The following is a 17,275-nucleotide window of genomic DNA, read 5'->3' as shown; positions in this document are numbered from 1 at the left end:
TTTTATTTCAACTACCTGAATAGTTATAATCATGATGATTAATTCATAGAATTTAATATAACTTCATAATATTTAATTAGTGAACTAAAATAATTTACATAAATAAAACATCAAACTCTTACCTCTAATATTGCCAACATTCCTCGATCCAATCTATTTATTCTATATTTTTAATTCTTTCAATTTTTTTATTAATTAAACTTAATATTAACATTTCATAATTAAACATATTTTTAAATTCATAAATTAATATAACTAGACCCTAAAATTTATCATTAACTTGGTTTGGTCCTCCCTAAACCAGCATGCAGCTTGCTCGACTTCAAGGCTCAGTAATCATCATGTCTGTTGGAACTCCCGCAAGCAAAGCCACTCCTTTCACTTGATCTTTCGCACAAAGCCACACCTCGTTATCCCGCACACGCACAAGCCGTCTCCCCATTCTTCTTTTTCCTTTGAGTCGGCTCAACTCCAGAACTATACGAGCAAGGATATCTCCTCTTTCCTTCCCCTTCCTTCAGATAGTGATTGACAACCTCTTGCACAATACGCCTTCCTCCTAGTGAGACGCACAACTACAATGGTGTCGTCTTCTCTCACAAATCCTTCGGCAATGTTGAAATTCTGGTAAGGAAAATGTGTAACCCTTCCTTCTCTTCTTCCTTTATTCTCTTATTCTTCCATTTTGCTCTTCTTCTCCATCAATCAGCTAAGGCACGGACAAGATTTAGCCACTTGGGTTAGGCACGATCCTTCCTTCATCCTTTCTAACAAAACTCTAAAATTTCTTCTGTACACAAGCACTCTCGCTCTCTTTGTTTTGGTTAGTTCAAATGAGACATGCAGGTCTTGAAGACGAAATTGTCGAGATGCTTATTCGTTACAGCCTATTAGATTATTATTATTATTCTTTTTATTTATTTAAATTCAGTTATTATAAGACTAGTTGCATTACTCTCTACCAAAATTTGTCTATATAGTCTTGAATCAAATACTTTAAATGAATAAAAAGGAATCAATTCTAGTGTGTATTTTCTCAACACAATACTAACGACCTTGTTCTTATTTCCAAATTTCATATTGCCTCCTGATCTTCATCACCTAGCACATTTTTGGCCTTCATTGCACTCTTCCTAAGCATCTTGGTCACATCACCTGATGCAAAGTTCTAGCAGTTCCATTGCCTTATCATTACCATTGTCCATTTTCAACCTGCCAAGGATCGCAACCCTACTTGTTACTCTGTTGTTTTGGCATTGCTCGCCATCATCGGTGACATAATCTCTATTCACAGCCATAGTGCTGCATCAATCTTTGCTCAATCTTTTTGCTATGATGTCAATGATGATTCAATCATGGCTGAATTTGTGATTACTATTCTATTTCTCCCTTCTTTTCATTGACCTTTGCTCCGTGACTTATTTTTGATGTCAACCCTTCCTGCCAATCACCTCTTGTGCGCCTACCCAAGGTCTTAGGTTCCATAACAATAGAATCCAAAGAAGGAATCACCACAACCTTCCTCAATCACAGAGCAGCAGCAAGGGTTCTCTAAAGGGATAGCCTTTATTTTTGTGGATACACCAACAACCCATAGATTGCATCTCCAACTCTTATCCCATTTCTAGAAGGTGCAGTATTCATTGTTGTGATATTCCTCCATTCTAGCAACCTTCATTATTGAGAGCCCTTTCTGTTATGAACCCTCTAATAATAACCTCTCAACGCGTTTCTTCCAACAATATATCTTTTGCTTCCCTATAATCAAAGCATGCTTGCTACAACTGCTGCCTTCGTGCAGCCTAAATACCAACTATAATGAGGGTCAATAGGTAATGAAGAAACAAAGGAGACCAACTAAGGACGGAATCTCAAGCTCATCTAGCAAAAAATTTCCTCAACAGTGAGGGTCAAAAGAAAGGACTCAATAATGAAGAGATTAAAAGGTTGAAAGGACGGATAAAATCCACTGATATAAACTTCTACTATATGGACATTGGCACCGTCAGGTATGTCTACATTCTATTAGATTAAATGTTTCCAAAAAATATTTCGTTAGCCCTTGAGCAATTGACTCAATAGCTATAGATCACATGACATAAAACTCATATGTTAGCCCGTATGCTCCAAGCCTTAATAATAAAAAATCTTGTAGCTGATGGTTCAAAAGTTACAATTACAAGGCAAGAAAAAATAGGTTGAAACATTCTTCTCGTATTAAAATTCATGAATAAAAATGATCAATAAACTTTATTTTAAAAAATAAAAACAAAAAACTTAACAGAAGATCTAAAATGTTCTGCTCTTTCATCCTTCTTATTATGTTTTTCAGAATCAGTTTTGGAGCGTAAGATTGAAGCTGCTATGAAAAGAAGTGAGCTTTAATATCTTGAAATATTGAGTACCTCAAACAAAGTCATGTAAGTTTCCCTTGTTATTTCTTAATTGTTCAAATAAAGATTTCTTTTTGGCTTCATCATTACAATCTCAGTTATCTGTTTTTTAAATATCTAAAACAATCTTTCCATCATTTTTTAAAGCATTGAATGTCACAAGATTTTCATTGTGGCATGTCACTTTCATCTTGGTGACCCTCATGTACTCTTTATTTTTACTATTAAAAAGGTTTTCAATCCTTTGAATTAATCAATATTGACATTTGGGGACCATTCATAATTCAAAAGATTTTGGAGGCTCATGGTTTGTTCCCTCATTGATAATTGTATTAGGATCGCAGGGATATTTTTTTATTAAAAAAAATCTAAAATTAGAAGAATTATCCCTTTCACTCTATAATAAAAAATTAATTTGGGTACATATTAAAAATTTAAGATCAAATAATGGAAGAGATTACTTCTGTCTATTCTTGAATGCCTACATTAAAAAAGGCATGATTAATGAATAATCATACATCAATCTACAAATAATATTGGGTTATTGAAAAAAAATGCCTCCTACTCCAAATCAGTAGAGAATTATTATTTTTGGGAATGTTCGTAAAGCTTAAGGGGAGGAAATTGTCCTTGCTATAACACACATGATAAATTATAGTAAAAAACATTGGAACATAAAATTTAGATGGAGTACCTTGCTAAATTCTATCACCATGTCAAAATCTCTAATTGTCTCATACAGAGAATATTTAGAAGTACCAAATTTTTGTTCGTGTTCATAGTAAAAATAAAAAAAAATTTAACCTAAAGTTGCTGAGTGCCTGTTTTTTGGCTACTCTTCTACAAAAGAAAAGGATACAAGTGCTATTATCCTCTTAAAAAAATTTACATATTTATTGACGTCATCATTGCTAAAAAGAAACCTTACTTCATATTGACTTATCTTGAGCAGAGATTCACACATGTAAGAGGAAGACTATAATAAATCCTCGAGTTATCTATGGCTCCTATCTCACTCTACTCAAGAATCAAATGCCTTTATTCCAAACTTCATTGAGTTCGCCTCTTGCTCCTAAACACAGCACCATACCATGAACTATGCCCACTGTCGTTAAACCAAAATTAGTCCAAATTTATGAGTGAGATTTCCTCAAGTATCTTTATGAAGATGAATTGTACAAACGTGACTAAAAGTCAAAATACAAACCGAAGCCCTGTTGATGAAAATATGGCAAGCTTGGATGTCTTTTTGCACATACAATAAGTTGAAACATCACAAAAAAAAGTATCTTGCTCTTTTTATTAGTAACAAAAAAGATATCCTAACCTGGACAAAAAAAAAATCTATATATTCACTATCATACTGTCTCTTGAGCTCCTCTTTCTACTACTCCAAAGAAATTTAATTACGAGCCAAAAAAACTATTTCTATTCCAAAAAATTTACTAGAGGCATTATCAAGACAAGAATAAATAGATTGAAAATGTGCTATTATTGTGAAATACAAAGCTAGTGGCTCTTTTGACACATATATGAAAAGACTGGTGCCTAAAAGTTGCACAAAAATATATGAAGTTGACTATCAGAATACATTTTTCCCATGTGGCAAAAATTGAAATTGGGCAATATAATAATTTTTTTCATTGGAAACTCACTTTAATCGACAACTTCAACATCATGATCTCATATGGAAATTTAGAAGAAAAAATCAACATGACCATTGCTCTTGAATCTAAAGGAACTGGAACAACAAATAAGGTATGTAAACTGAAGAAAACCCTACATGGATTAAAAAAATCAACTGGAACTTGATTATGAAGGTTTTCAAAGATAATGAAAAGAATAAGATACACAATGTTAAGGAAAGCATACTAGAGAACAAAATATCAACATCAGATTATTGCAGCCTTCTTGGAGGATATATGATGGCATAGAGGATCAAAAAATTTTGGTCGCAAGATCCAATGTTGAATCAGAAGTACGGGCTATGAGCTAAGAAAATTGTGAATTATTATTGGTAAAGATAATCCCGAGTGAGCTAAAATCAAGTGCGAATGTTCGTATTATGACAATTAAAAAATAAACATTCGTTATAACTGATACAACGTGATCAAACTAAGCAAAGATTAATAGACATTTCATCAAAGAAAAGTTGGAAAAGGGCCTAATCCCATGTCATGTGCTCAAAAATTTAACGAGCAAATGTATTTACCAACTAATTTAATGGAAAAAATTTTGACAAAATCATCTCAAAGATAGGACTAGAAGAGATTATTTTGGAGGTTGAAGGGGTGTCAAAAAGCAAAAGCCCTGCAAAAAAAAAACTCATGACAAATTTTGTGTCAAAAGCATAATAGGAAGCTCTGAATTTAAATTTGATTGTATTTAGCTAAATAAGAAATGTCATTATATGTATATATTTAGAAATATTTTTCATGTTTTTGTGTAGAATTGTTTCCTTGTTGCCTTTCTAAATTATTCTATATACTTCCTTGTACTAATACTTTGAAGGAATGACAAATAATCAGTTCCAGTCTCTATTTACTCCAAAGTAATTTTGTTCATAACCTCTTCAATATATTATCCATCCACTAAAGAGCCAATGCACATACTCTATTAGTAAGTGTAAAATACTAAAATGAAAGTAATAAGTCCTTATAAAGATCTACAAAATGTTTTATTTAATGATCATTATCATCATTAACCTTAGCAAACAACTTGGGATCAACATTCTAGACTCTTATTCTCCATTACTTCTTATTATGAGTTCATGATATATTAATTTTCCTTTGTATGCAATACTCTGCTTAACTTTTAGGTGTGCTATCCTTGATCATCCCCTTTTTCAACATGTTCTCTCCAAATCAACTTTATCTATCCAACTTACTAGTCCGCCTTCTAAGCTCCATTGTAAATTCTCAAATAACATAAGTATTTTTTAAGCACATTCCTTAATAATAATTTTGTTAATTAATATCCACTAATTTTGTCACGTAATCTTGTTTTTTTTTTATATATCACACAGCTACGTTGTCAAAGACATTTTAATATCCCAACATGAAATTGATTTATCATAGCCACATATATTGTATTTTTTAATTTTTTTTGTACAATATTCTTTAGTTGCATCGTACTTCTGAGAAACTTTTCTATTCTAACCAATCATTTTAAACTTTTTTAGTAAAATCCTCATCAATCTAAAATACCAAAACCTACCACTCTTATCCTTGGGCATCTCTTGATCTTCTCCATTCTCACTAATCAATCTTAACTATAATAATTAAATACTCATAAATCTTGTAATTATGTATAGTAGATATAAATATACAAAAATTTACCATTTTGAGGTATCACTTAATCTAATAAGATATTCTTTTAGGACAATGTACTCTTGAAATATTTTTCTATCCTAATCAATCAATCTTAACTATGTTGGTTATATCCTCTTTGATCTCATTAGCATATACATAAACCAAACACTTCTAAGTATCACTTAATCATTAAACAATACTGATTAAAAATTATCAATATGACACTCAATATTACACATTATAACTTAATTTTTGTTCTACTAAACTAAGCCTTTAATACCTGAAATTTTCTGTGCTGATATCAAACTTTTTTATTTATTAAGTTTTTCCCCTATTAGACCCATATAATATGCAAATAACATTCACTACGGTAACTCGGTTCCTTTTTCTTGACAAAAGAGCATTAATATTAACGCCAATTGGCCAACTTTTCCAAACATCATTTTGACACTACCAAGGAAGTGCAAATCTAGAACAGAGCTTCCTGCCTCCAACAGATCTACAAATTTTTACCATAGTTTGATAAAGAGGTTATTTTGAATTCAAATCCATGAACTCTTAGTCACAAGCTGGCAAGTTAACAGTGGATCTAAGGGCTATCCTCTCATAAATATTAAGGAAGACAGTAATTTGATTATGATGACAAAATATTTCATTTCAAGAAGTTTTAGAAAAAAGGATAAATAGAAAGGGCAAATGATTAAGCAGTCAACATACAAACCAAAAGCCTGAGAAACAAACAAAGAACTACCTTTATAATGGTATTTGGTGATACAAAAGCAAATTTTGTTAAAGAAGGTTTGGTGCTTGGAATGATGAAAGGGGATAGCTCATAAATTGAGAGCCTACGAGATTCCCATTCTGGTGCCGCATTGTTAAGTTTATGCTTGACTTCATTTTGCCTAGATATTAAAAAAAAGCATTAGCAACAACAGCTGCACCACGCTTATCAAACCAGAAGAGATGGTATAAAATAAAAGCATTAGCATTAAAAATACCCTTAAAAGACTATTTCTTAACAGAGCGCTCCAAGTGCCTCTTACCCAAAGAGCTCCAGATTTGAATCGGGAAACAATACTTTCAGCTTGTAATAGAACAATTTCATATCTTCACTTTCAGGCACATATAAACTGAAATAAACATGCTTCGACAATCTACACACGCAAAGTTAAGCATCAGAAAATCAATGTTTTCCAATTCAACATCTAAAAGCTTAAAATAAATAAAGTAATTACAATATAAAACTGTTCAAACTGATTCATTATCTATGGCAGTGGCATAGAAAATATGGGTCTAAAGTAAGGGACTCTGTATGCGAGCATTTGTGCGCAAGGTAAAAGAAGATTGTCCTATCTTGTAATGACCAACATTGCATTCCAAAATTCTGACATCATAATTTTGAATCTGGACCAACATGACTTCACCAACATGGGAAACACAATTGCAGAGCACATTGTCCAAATCAATGAGTATTATTGATTTTGTTTTGTAACAAACAAGATAGAACAGCAAAAGCACAAATTATCAAACCAAGCTCAACGGTTCAACATCCCTGTGAAGTTATCAACTGTGGTTGAAAACCCCAAAAATTCATTTTCCTAAACTACATGTGCCATTGTAGATCATACATAGAATTTTTTTCCAGAGAAAATTCCAAGCGAAAATGATAAGTTCTCAATTATTTCTGTAGCTCAAATGGCATTTGCATGGTGGGAAAAAGTTGATTAGTACATGGTAGAATATGTAAATGGCTATTCAAGATTTTGTTATACCAGTCCCTGAGGACATATTAGTCTTTTATGTGCTTAGGGGCAATTTAGTTTTTTGTTATTTATTACTGTTTAGTATAAGTACGGCTAACATGCTTAGGGTTAGGATTATGCATAAGATTGTTGTCTTTAATCTTAGGGTTAGGGTTTGAGATAGATTTCCTACCTCTTGAATTATAGGATTTGGGAGAGATCGGCTACTTCTTGAATTATAGGTACTTATATTTAATGTATTCAGAGTTGTAATCGTTGATTTGCTTTCGACGAAATAAAATATATATTATGTTTGTCCAATTTTTTTTCTAAAAAATCATCTCGGTTCCTATCAAATTGATATCAGAGAATTAGGTTCTAGGACAAGAAAGATCGGGTGTGCCCTAGCCATGATCCGAGAGCCATTAGAGCTAGTGGGGACGCCCAGTAGGAACTTGATGTACAGGGCCAACGACGAGGTCAGAGCGTACAGGCGATACGTTCACAATATGGCTTGTTGCAATGATGAATTGATATCACATATAGACACATACACAGTCCCGATTTTTTCCTAGATGGGAAGCCAGCAACGGGATCGCGCGGTACATACATGTGATAAGATCTGGAAATAGCAACAAGGAAGTCGACAGATCGTGGCGTACAAGAGTTTCGTGCCGCTCTTTCGTGAAGTTCATGATCAAGATCAGGGCGAAAAGAGTTATGCGCCGCTCGTGATCAAAACTCACGATCAGGATCTACGACCTACTGGAATCCTGATTGCGGGAGGCCAATAATAGGATTAGAGGATATTAACCGAAGTTTGCGACGAGTTATAATTTGATTGTGTGGCCGTGGACAAAGAAATTAAAGAAGGGTAGCTTTCAATGGGAGAAAATAACGACCCGGACTTTTAAGAAGTAAGAGAATGCCATGATGAGTGTGTTAGTGCTGGCGGCGAGAACCAGACCCAAGCTAATTTATAAGTGGGAGCCACATGATGTGATCCGACGGCAATTTCCTTTTTTTTTCTCCCCTTGAGGACAAAGTTTTTTTGGGAATGGAGTACTGTTGCGTCGGGTTCATGAAGGCAATTTAGTATTTTGTGTGCCTAATGAAAATTTAGTCTTTTGTTATTTATTATTGCTTAGTATAAATAGGGCTAATATGCTTGGGGTTAAGGGTTATGCATGAGATTGTTATCTTTGAGTCTTAGGGTTAAGATTTGGGAGAGATAACCTACCTCTCAAATTGTATGATTTAGGGTAGATCGCCTACCTCTCGAATTGTAGGTGCTTATCTTTTATGTCTTCGGAGTTGTAATCGGTGATTTGTTTTCGGCAAAATAAAATATATACTATTTATATCCTAATTTCTCTGAAAAATCATATCGGTTCCTATTAGTTTCTTACTTCACAGACCTCTCCAACAACACCCTATGGATCTTGGAGCATAAGCCTCTCCAACAAATATGCTTGGAACTTCACCTAACCAATATTTTCAGTATTCTGTCTGCTGCAGGTTTGCAAGATTTGTTTCAACAAATTATAACTAGTTGAATGTTATAATATGGACTTCATGCCTAATAAAGTCTAACCAAAAGGTTACTGAGAAATTGCATCATTAATACATTCATGGATGAACAAAAAATTATTAAAAAATGAGAACAAGAATGTTGAGTAGCTATGAATAAATAGCATATAACTTGATGTACAAACATCGTGCTAGATAGGGTCGAGTTGGCTAGCACAGCAAGCACTCTAAGATCCAAACAATCAATCCAAGTAACCACATTAATCCTTCCAATTTCCACATCAGGCTTTTTGGCATGGGTAAATTGCCCGTAGAGAGGATCATTGATGTTGGTCAGCTGCAATAGAAAAAATTAAAATGTTTGAGAATGAAACAAAGATGAATAAATTGATAAAAAGTACCTGATTAAGGGGAAAAAAATAAAAAGCTTAAAATGATTGTACATATCTATTGTAATAATAGATTAAGCATCTTTTCCAGCTCAAAACTAAAAACAATCAAGTGAAAGTTCCAAATAAATCAAGTGAGAAAATTATGAAAGAAATAAAATGAAGCATCCAGTGCAAGAAGCTTTCACCACTTCATGATCTGTGGTGGTGACTGGTGACTGTTGTTTATGAATGCAATTTTAGCAATGCGGTTGAGAGAGATTGTTTCCATGATCATAATGAAAGAATACAACATAGAAAAACCACAATAAGATGGAACCTTAAAAGAGTATATAATGAGAGTTGAAGACAAGAGTAGTTTCGCATTGACAGTAAAGAGTAGTATATAAACAGAAACAAGATTACATCCTCTCCTTTTCTCTTACTTCGTCAACTTTGGAAATATTGAAGTTCATCATTAATACAATTTATAGTTTACCTTGAATTCTACTCAATAAATTAAGAGCTCCCTCTATATAAGGATGTATTTGACCTGTGGTTTTCAATTACTGATGGATTATTGAGTTTGATATTCCTCTTAACCCTGCTTGTTAGCTATCCCTCTTGAAGGTAGTGGGTGGCCTGTTGGTGTGATTAAAGAGTGTAAAAGGCTTTCAATCTATATTTTAATATTTAGAGAAGTGCTTTAGGGTTTGTCGTAGAGTGATGAGGGATGAAAGGGGGTTCTTGTGATAAAAATATCAGGATTAATCCGGGTTGAGCTAGTCCTGAGCTGATTTTGAAGAACACTTTGAGAAAATAGTTTAAGGTTAGGTAAATGATTCCAATGGATGATTAGATTCGGATGTCTACTTGTGATCTGCATTGGATGGTTGGATTTGGATGGTTTTACACAAGTGTTAAGGAAAAGGGAACAAAAATAGAGCTTAGTATTATCCAGATTGGCCTAGAGTTAAGGGAGAGTTTGAAATAGTTGGGAGGCTTTGCTTACTAGTTTATTGATCTTAGAAGATGCTTAGGATGGAGATGGGGAGTGATGAAGGGTTCAGAGTAGGAGTTATGGAGGGTTAGTGAATAACTTAAAAAGAAAAGGATTACCCAATCTCATTCAAGAAAAAACACACTTGAAGCCACTAGATGTTAAGCAAAAAATGAGAAAATTTTTCACCTAAATATTTTATTCAGCAACTAAAAAAATTCATTACAAACTGGCTATAGATCTTTTATTAAGCAAATCTCCAAAAAAAAAAAAAACAGAGAAAAATTTTGGAAGAAAAAGTAGGTGGCTATTAATGAGTAAATGTTTTAACCATCTTCCTAATTTAATTTTTTTTATTTATTATGTTCAGCCTATACAAAACTCCATATTGGAAAATTCAGTTTCAAAAAACTAAATTTGAAATTTAAATAATAAAATACAAATTCAATCATTTTCTTATTCGGCTCTTATAATGGGCCTTGATTGAGCACTTTGTATAAGAGAAAAATTTTGGAAGAAAAAGTTGGTGGCTATTAATAAATTAATGTTTTAACCATCTTCCTAATTTAATTTTAATTATTTATTATGTTCAACCTATACAAAACTCCAAATTGGAAAATTCAGTTTCAAAAAACTAAATTTGAAATTTAAATAATAAAATACAAATTCAATCATTTTCTTATTCGGCTCTTATAATGGGCCTTGATTGGGCTCTTGTCAGGTACTTGAGAATTTGATTAATTTTAAGGCCTTCAATTGAACATTTTGTTCGGGCTCTTGTAATTGGATTTTTTGTGTTTTGGCATTTTTGTGTTTTGGTCCTCATTTGGCTTCATTTGTTTGGGTTCTTGTAATTGGAAAATTTGTGTATCTTCTAGGAAAATTTAAAAAAAAGTTTCCTCTATATTTAAATATTTCCAAAAGAGATAATCACAAACTACTTTCAGAAGTCAATGTATATAAAATAGGTTCAAATATGATTTGACCATATTACAAAGATGATGTGATCATTATGCAATTGAATTGAAAATAATTTAGAAAATGCTTGTTTAAAAAATGAAAATTACTCGATTAAGGTTTTGAAATTATGTGAATCGTGTACATGGATTGATTATTTTTCATTTAGTACTCAATCATTATTCGAAGATTTCTCATTTGCGGTCCAATCATAGATTTTATCCCAAGTTGATACAATAGATAGTGCAATCAAAATAGCTATGAGATAACGTAGTGTATTTAATATGTCCTATAAATTGATTATAAGAAATGTGAGATAGCAATCATAATGTAAAGAGCTACTATTGGTTTATTATAATATAAACGAAGATAAATTTTCAAAAAGGCATATACAATGCCGTAAAATCACTTTCATAAAACATCAACCCTCGCACATATAGTAGATCTCGAGTCCATGGACATTCACAATTTGAGCAATAAACTTACTCAACTCATTTCCGTCAGCTAAAGAATAAAATCAATTATCAAATACATAATTGATTACTTCACAAACAAAAATAAAGGCCAAGACTAAATCTAACCTCGGAGATCATTTGAAATTTCATTTGAACCAACATAACACGACAACACAAAATAACCCCTATGATCAAAAACAAAAATGGTTAATAATTTTCTAAGAAAATTCAAGCCATAAGCAAAGTATTTATCTCAAGTTTACTCAATACAAAACCCAATAAAAGAAAAATAAAATTGAGGCTACCAAACAACAAATTCTCAATCTATTAATGAAAAAGTCAAAAGGGCAAGGGGCAAGTATCATGCCCTCAACTTTACGGGCATTAAGGATGAGTGCATCATCGACAATTGGGCGAATACATTTTATGTTATCACACAGGCCAAAACACTACCACTATAAGTCAAAACACTACACTAATTAAACACTACTTATATAGACAATTGGCCATAATTTTCTATATCTTATAGGAAGATTTACTAAGTGGTGAAAGTTTGGGAGAAGAAAAAATAATTATTCCTCTTCGATTTCATAGGAAGTGTTTACCAAATAAATAGGGGGGGGAGTTACCGCATTGGGAAAGTCCCAAAATTCCCATGCTAACAAACAAGAAACAAAAAAATTACAACTTACCAACGACAACACACTCCAAAAATAAGAAATACTAAAAAAAGAAGATACTGAAAATAAAACTTTATAAAATTTCAGCACCCCTCTCAAGATGGTGTGATTAAGGAGTGAAAAAGGCTTTCAATCCATACTTTTATATTTACAGAAGTTCTTTGGAGTTTATGGTAGAGTGAAGAGGATTAAAGGGGTTTTTGTGATAGAAATGTCAAGGTTAATCCATGTTGGGCTAGTTTTGAGCTGATTTTGATGAACACTTTGAGAAAACAATCTAAGGTTAGGTAAATGGTTAGAAAATCCTATGGATGGTTAGCTTTAGATGTCTACTTGTGATCTGAACTAGATGGTTAGATTTGATGGGTCTAGACAGGTGTGAAGGAAGAGGGAACGAGACTAGAGCACAGTATTATCTAGCTTGGCCTAGAGCTGAGGGGGTGTTTGAAACAGTTATGGAGGCTTCGGTTGCTAGTTTGTTGATCTTAGAAGATGCTTGGGATTAGAATAGAGATGGGGATGGGGATGGGGATGGGGATGGGGATGGGGATGGGATGAATAGTTTAAAGTAGGTTTTATGGAGAGATAATGAATAGCTTAAAGAAAAAAATTATCTAATCTAATTCAAGAAAAAGCACACAAGTGAAGTCACTAAATACTCAGCGAAAAAATGAGAAAAATTTTTCACTCAAATATTTTATTCAACAACAAAAATAGGTCATTACAAACCGACTATATTTATAGAGCTTTTATTAAGCAAAATTCAAGAAAAAAAAAATTTTGGAGGAAAGGTAGGTGGCTATTAATGAAGAAATGTGTTAACCACCTTCCTAAATTATTTTTTATTATTGTCAGCCTATAAAAGCACCAAATTGGAAAATTCAAAGTTTCTAGAAAGTAAATTTGAAATTCAAATAATAAAATGCAAATTCAATCAAATTATTTATTCAGCACTTATAATGGGCCTCGATTGGGCACTTCGACTAAGCTCTTGTCTGGCCTCGAGGAATTGGACATTTGGTTTCATTTGCTTAAGAATTTAGCTATTTTTATAATGTTCAATTAGGCATTTTATTTGGGCACATGTAATTGGACAGTTTGTGTTCTAGCATTTTTGTGTTTTCACCTTCATTTATTTGGGCTCTTGTGATTGGACATTTTGTGTATTTTCTAGAAAAATACGCTTAAATGTTCCATCTAGATTAAAATATCTCCAAAAGAGGATAATCACAAACTAATTTTAGAAGTCAATGTATATAAAATAGGTTTGAATGTGATTTGATCATAATATGAAGATGATGTGATCATTATGCAAAGGTGAATTGAAAATAGTTTGGAAAATGTTTAATTATGAAATGAAAATTACTCAAACAGGGTTTCAAAATTATGTGAATCATGTACATGGATTGATTATTAATTGTTTAGTATTATTGGAAGATTTCTCAATTGTGGTCCTTTCATAGATTTTATCCTAAGCTAATACAATAGATTGTACAATCAAAATAATTATGAGACAACGCAGTGCATTTAATATGTTCTATAAATTGATTATAAGAAATGTAAGAAAACAATCATAATGCAAAGAGCTACTTTTAGTTGATTATAATAAAGACAGAGAAATCTTAAAAAAGATATATATGATGCCGCAAAATCACTCTCATATAGCTTCAAACCTCGCACAAGCTTTTGTAGATCTTGAGCTCATGGAAATTCGCAGTTTAGGGCATAAACTTATTCAACTCATTCCCATTAGCTAAAGAATAAAGAAAATGTATCATAGACAAAATTGGTTGCTTAAAAAAAAAAAAGAGAAAGGCCAAGACTAAATGAGACATTGGAGATCGTTTGAAACTTCATTTGAACCGACATAACATGCCAACACAAAATAACCCCTATGATCATCAACGATAATGGTTCATAATTTTCTAAGAAGACTCAATATTTCTGTCATAACCAAAGCATTTATCTCAAGTTTACCTCAATACATCACCCAATAAATGAAAAGTCAAATTGAAGCTGCCAACTAACTCTCAATCTACTGATGATAAAAACGAAGGGGCGAAGGGCAAATGGGTTGTATCATGCTCTCAGCTTTAAGAGCAATAAGGATGAGTCCATCATCGACAATTGAGTGATTACATTTTATGTCATTACACAAAGCCAAAACAATACTATTAATTAAACACAACTTATATAGCCAGATGGTCACAATTGCCTATAGGTATCATAAAGGAAAATTTAATAAAGGGTGAAAGTTTGGGAGAAGAAAAGTAGTTATTCCAAATGGAGAAAGTTTGGAAGAAAAGTAATTATTCCTCTCTGATTTTATAGGAAACGTTTACAAAATAAATAGTACGGGAAGGCTACCACATTAAGAAAGTGACAAAATACCCATGCTAACAAAACGGGAAACAAAAATTATAACTTACCAACAAAAACAAATTCAAAAAGTAGGAAATACTAAAAAAATTAAGATATTAAAAATGAATATTCATAACAGTTCAACACCTCTCAAGTTAGAACATAAATATCTACCATGTCCAACCTGCTTACATAGTTACGCCTGAAAACTCCTTTGATGAAGATATCTGCTATTTGTTGAACAACGGGGATAAATGAAATGCAAATAGCTCCACAATCAATCTTCTTTCTTATGAAGTGTCTGTCAAGTTCCATATGCATTGTGTGTTCATGCTGCACCGGATTTTCTGCAATGCTTATGGTTATTTTATTGTCACGGTAAAACTTCATTGGCATGTTTATCGTGATCCTCAGCACTTCAATAATTCTTTTCAAGAATTCTTTTCACTCATAAGATGACTTCTAGCTCCTTCAAAACAATTGGTTTAATTTCACATCATTTTTCACGCTTTCTCTACCAAAGCGTAGCCACCATGGTTAGAGCCATCTCTTTCTATGAAATAAAAATCCTTAAAACATTATTTTTCAAATTCAAGTTCCTCACAGGCCACGGCCTAAACCCCTCAAAAGCAAACAAATCATATGTTGTTTATTGTAGTACAATCTCTCACAACCCTATGTGGCTTACATCCTACCTGCTTATATTATAACTACTTACAAAATGATACATAAGCTGCCAGCGAGAGATATTGAATTCCATAATATAAAGGTGAGTATTGCTCAAGCATATATGGTTAATCTCCTCCCAAATAACCTTGGAGTAAATGGTGGGAAAGAGATCATAGGCAGTCAAGCCATCCTCAAACCAGCAAAGTTCGACATTAAGAACAATTTAGTTCAAATTTGTGTGCTCACCATATTCATAGGTGCTCTTCCTCGGCCCATTAGGGTGTAGTAGATTGATAATTTTAGGCAGCTTGGCAATCTTATTCCCCTAACTACGGATTATTACTTGCTTCCTTCCTCTCTTTGTATGAGCCCTTTTTGCCACTAACTTATCATTCAATATTATCATATTCAACTGACTCGTACTTGTTTTCTTTTCCCCACAAAAGGGATAAGGGGCAGTTCTATTTTTTCTTTTTCTTTTTTTTTTTTTTTTTTATGAATGTGGATAGGGGCAATAAAAAATAGGGGCAGTTCTATTTTTTATGCCCCTATTTTTTATGAATTTAGCTATTGAAGTTGCTACCATCGGGACCATATAAACGAAAAGGCCTAGGAAGCCACAAGAGAGGAAGGCGAGTTCGCTCTCGATGCACTCGCCTCAACAGCTTGAGACGATGTGGATGAAGATGTTTCTGAAGAGTGATTACCCTTGCTCACCACACCAGTCAACACTTAGATAGTTTGAATGTTTGGCTCTTTAGCAGTTGCCCACTTTTGTAAATTTCCCTCTTAATATTAAATATTTAAAAAATAAAATTAAGATATGAATCAAAGCGCTTTGATGTCAGTTTGATATAGAAAACAGCAGAGGCTTAACTTACAATAAGTATATAATAGAATTCTAGTATAACTTCGATGTTTTTTTTTAAAAGCTTCTTCAAATTTATGTTAAAAATTCATGAGCTTATTCTGAAGCTCTTCAATTTCAGTCAAGACTATAAATTAACCAAACAAAAAAAAGGTCATAATCTATTGGAACCTATCCGAACCCACCGAAACTGTAAACCACGATTTTAAACAACAAAACAAACAAAATAACGCATACCTGTTACATGCAGACCGGTTCCAAATATCATATTCAAACTTTAAAAAAATTACATACGATAAACCCTAAGTAAGAAAATCACCGTAGCAGCAGGGGTGGCCGCCCAGCCTGAGAGGCCCCCCGCCGCCTGAAGAAGGCGGTGGTGTTCGTAAGGACGAACTCGCCGGCCTCTTCCATAAGCCAGATCCTGAGGGGAAGGGGCTGCCGTCGGAGGAAGCCGAAGCCACGTTCATTTTTCACGCTCTTGGTAGTTCAAGCAATGATTTAAGAGAAGTTTACAAACAAACTAGGACGTCCAAAGCTGCCCGTCGTTGTTCACGAAGAGCTCCGCTTTCATTCGCCCTAAAAACACAACCTTTTTCTTAATTTTGTTTGCTAGTTTTTGCTCCATGGACCGCCCGCTCTCAACGTGCCTAACAATTCAAGTATCATTTGTTAAAGGTTAACCGTCTCCGGGGTTTGCTAGTTTGACAAGTTTCAATAACTTTTAAGATAAATAGAAAATCAGGATTCCTATGTTGAATATGAGATATTCTTACGCCATAGTGCTAGGTTGATTTGTTAGAAACTCTACTAAAACTCACTATCTCAAATTAACAAATTTACTTTTTAAAGTTATAGTGTTACTTTATGACAACTAACGTTTAAGTTTGGGGTATTGACACGCCTAAACATTATTTTTTTTCATATATATATGTATATAT

At 33.1% G+C, this 17,275-nt stretch overlaps 1 protein-coding gene across 1 annotated transcript in view; it reads right to left on the bottom strand.

Moving 5' to 3' along the window:
- Window positions 1–16,804, bottom strand: part of LOC110030458 — a 30,536-nt gene extending 13,732 nt beyond the window's left edge. The window contains exons 1-5 of the mRNA XM_020733180.1: window positions 16,654–16,804; window positions 16,520–16,524; window positions 9,162–9,313; window positions 6,748–6,858; window positions 6,456–6,606 (exon numbers count right to left, since the gene is read on the bottom strand). Of these exons, the coding sequence (XP_020588839.1) occupies window positions 6,456–6,606; window positions 6,748–6,858; window positions 9,162–9,313; window positions 16,520–16,524; window positions 16,654–16,804 (570 nt within the window). The remainder of the gene's footprint in view (window positions 1–6,455; window positions 6,607–6,747; window positions 6,859–9,161; window positions 9,314–16,519; window positions 16,525–16,653) is intronic.
- Window positions 16,805–17,275: the final 471 nt, after the last annotated feature.

Source organism: Phalaenopsis equestris, unplaced genomic scaffold (genome assembly GCF_001263595.1).
Source record: "Phalaenopsis equestris unplaced genomic scaffold, ASM126359v1 Scaffold000721, whole genome shotgun sequence".
NCBI classification, from domain to species: Eukaryota; Viridiplantae; Streptophyta; class Magnoliopsida; order Asparagales; family Orchidaceae; genus Phalaenopsis; species Phalaenopsis equestris.
Note: the sequence above shows the minus strand (reverse complement) of the source record. Positions and strands in the feature narration are given on the sequence as shown.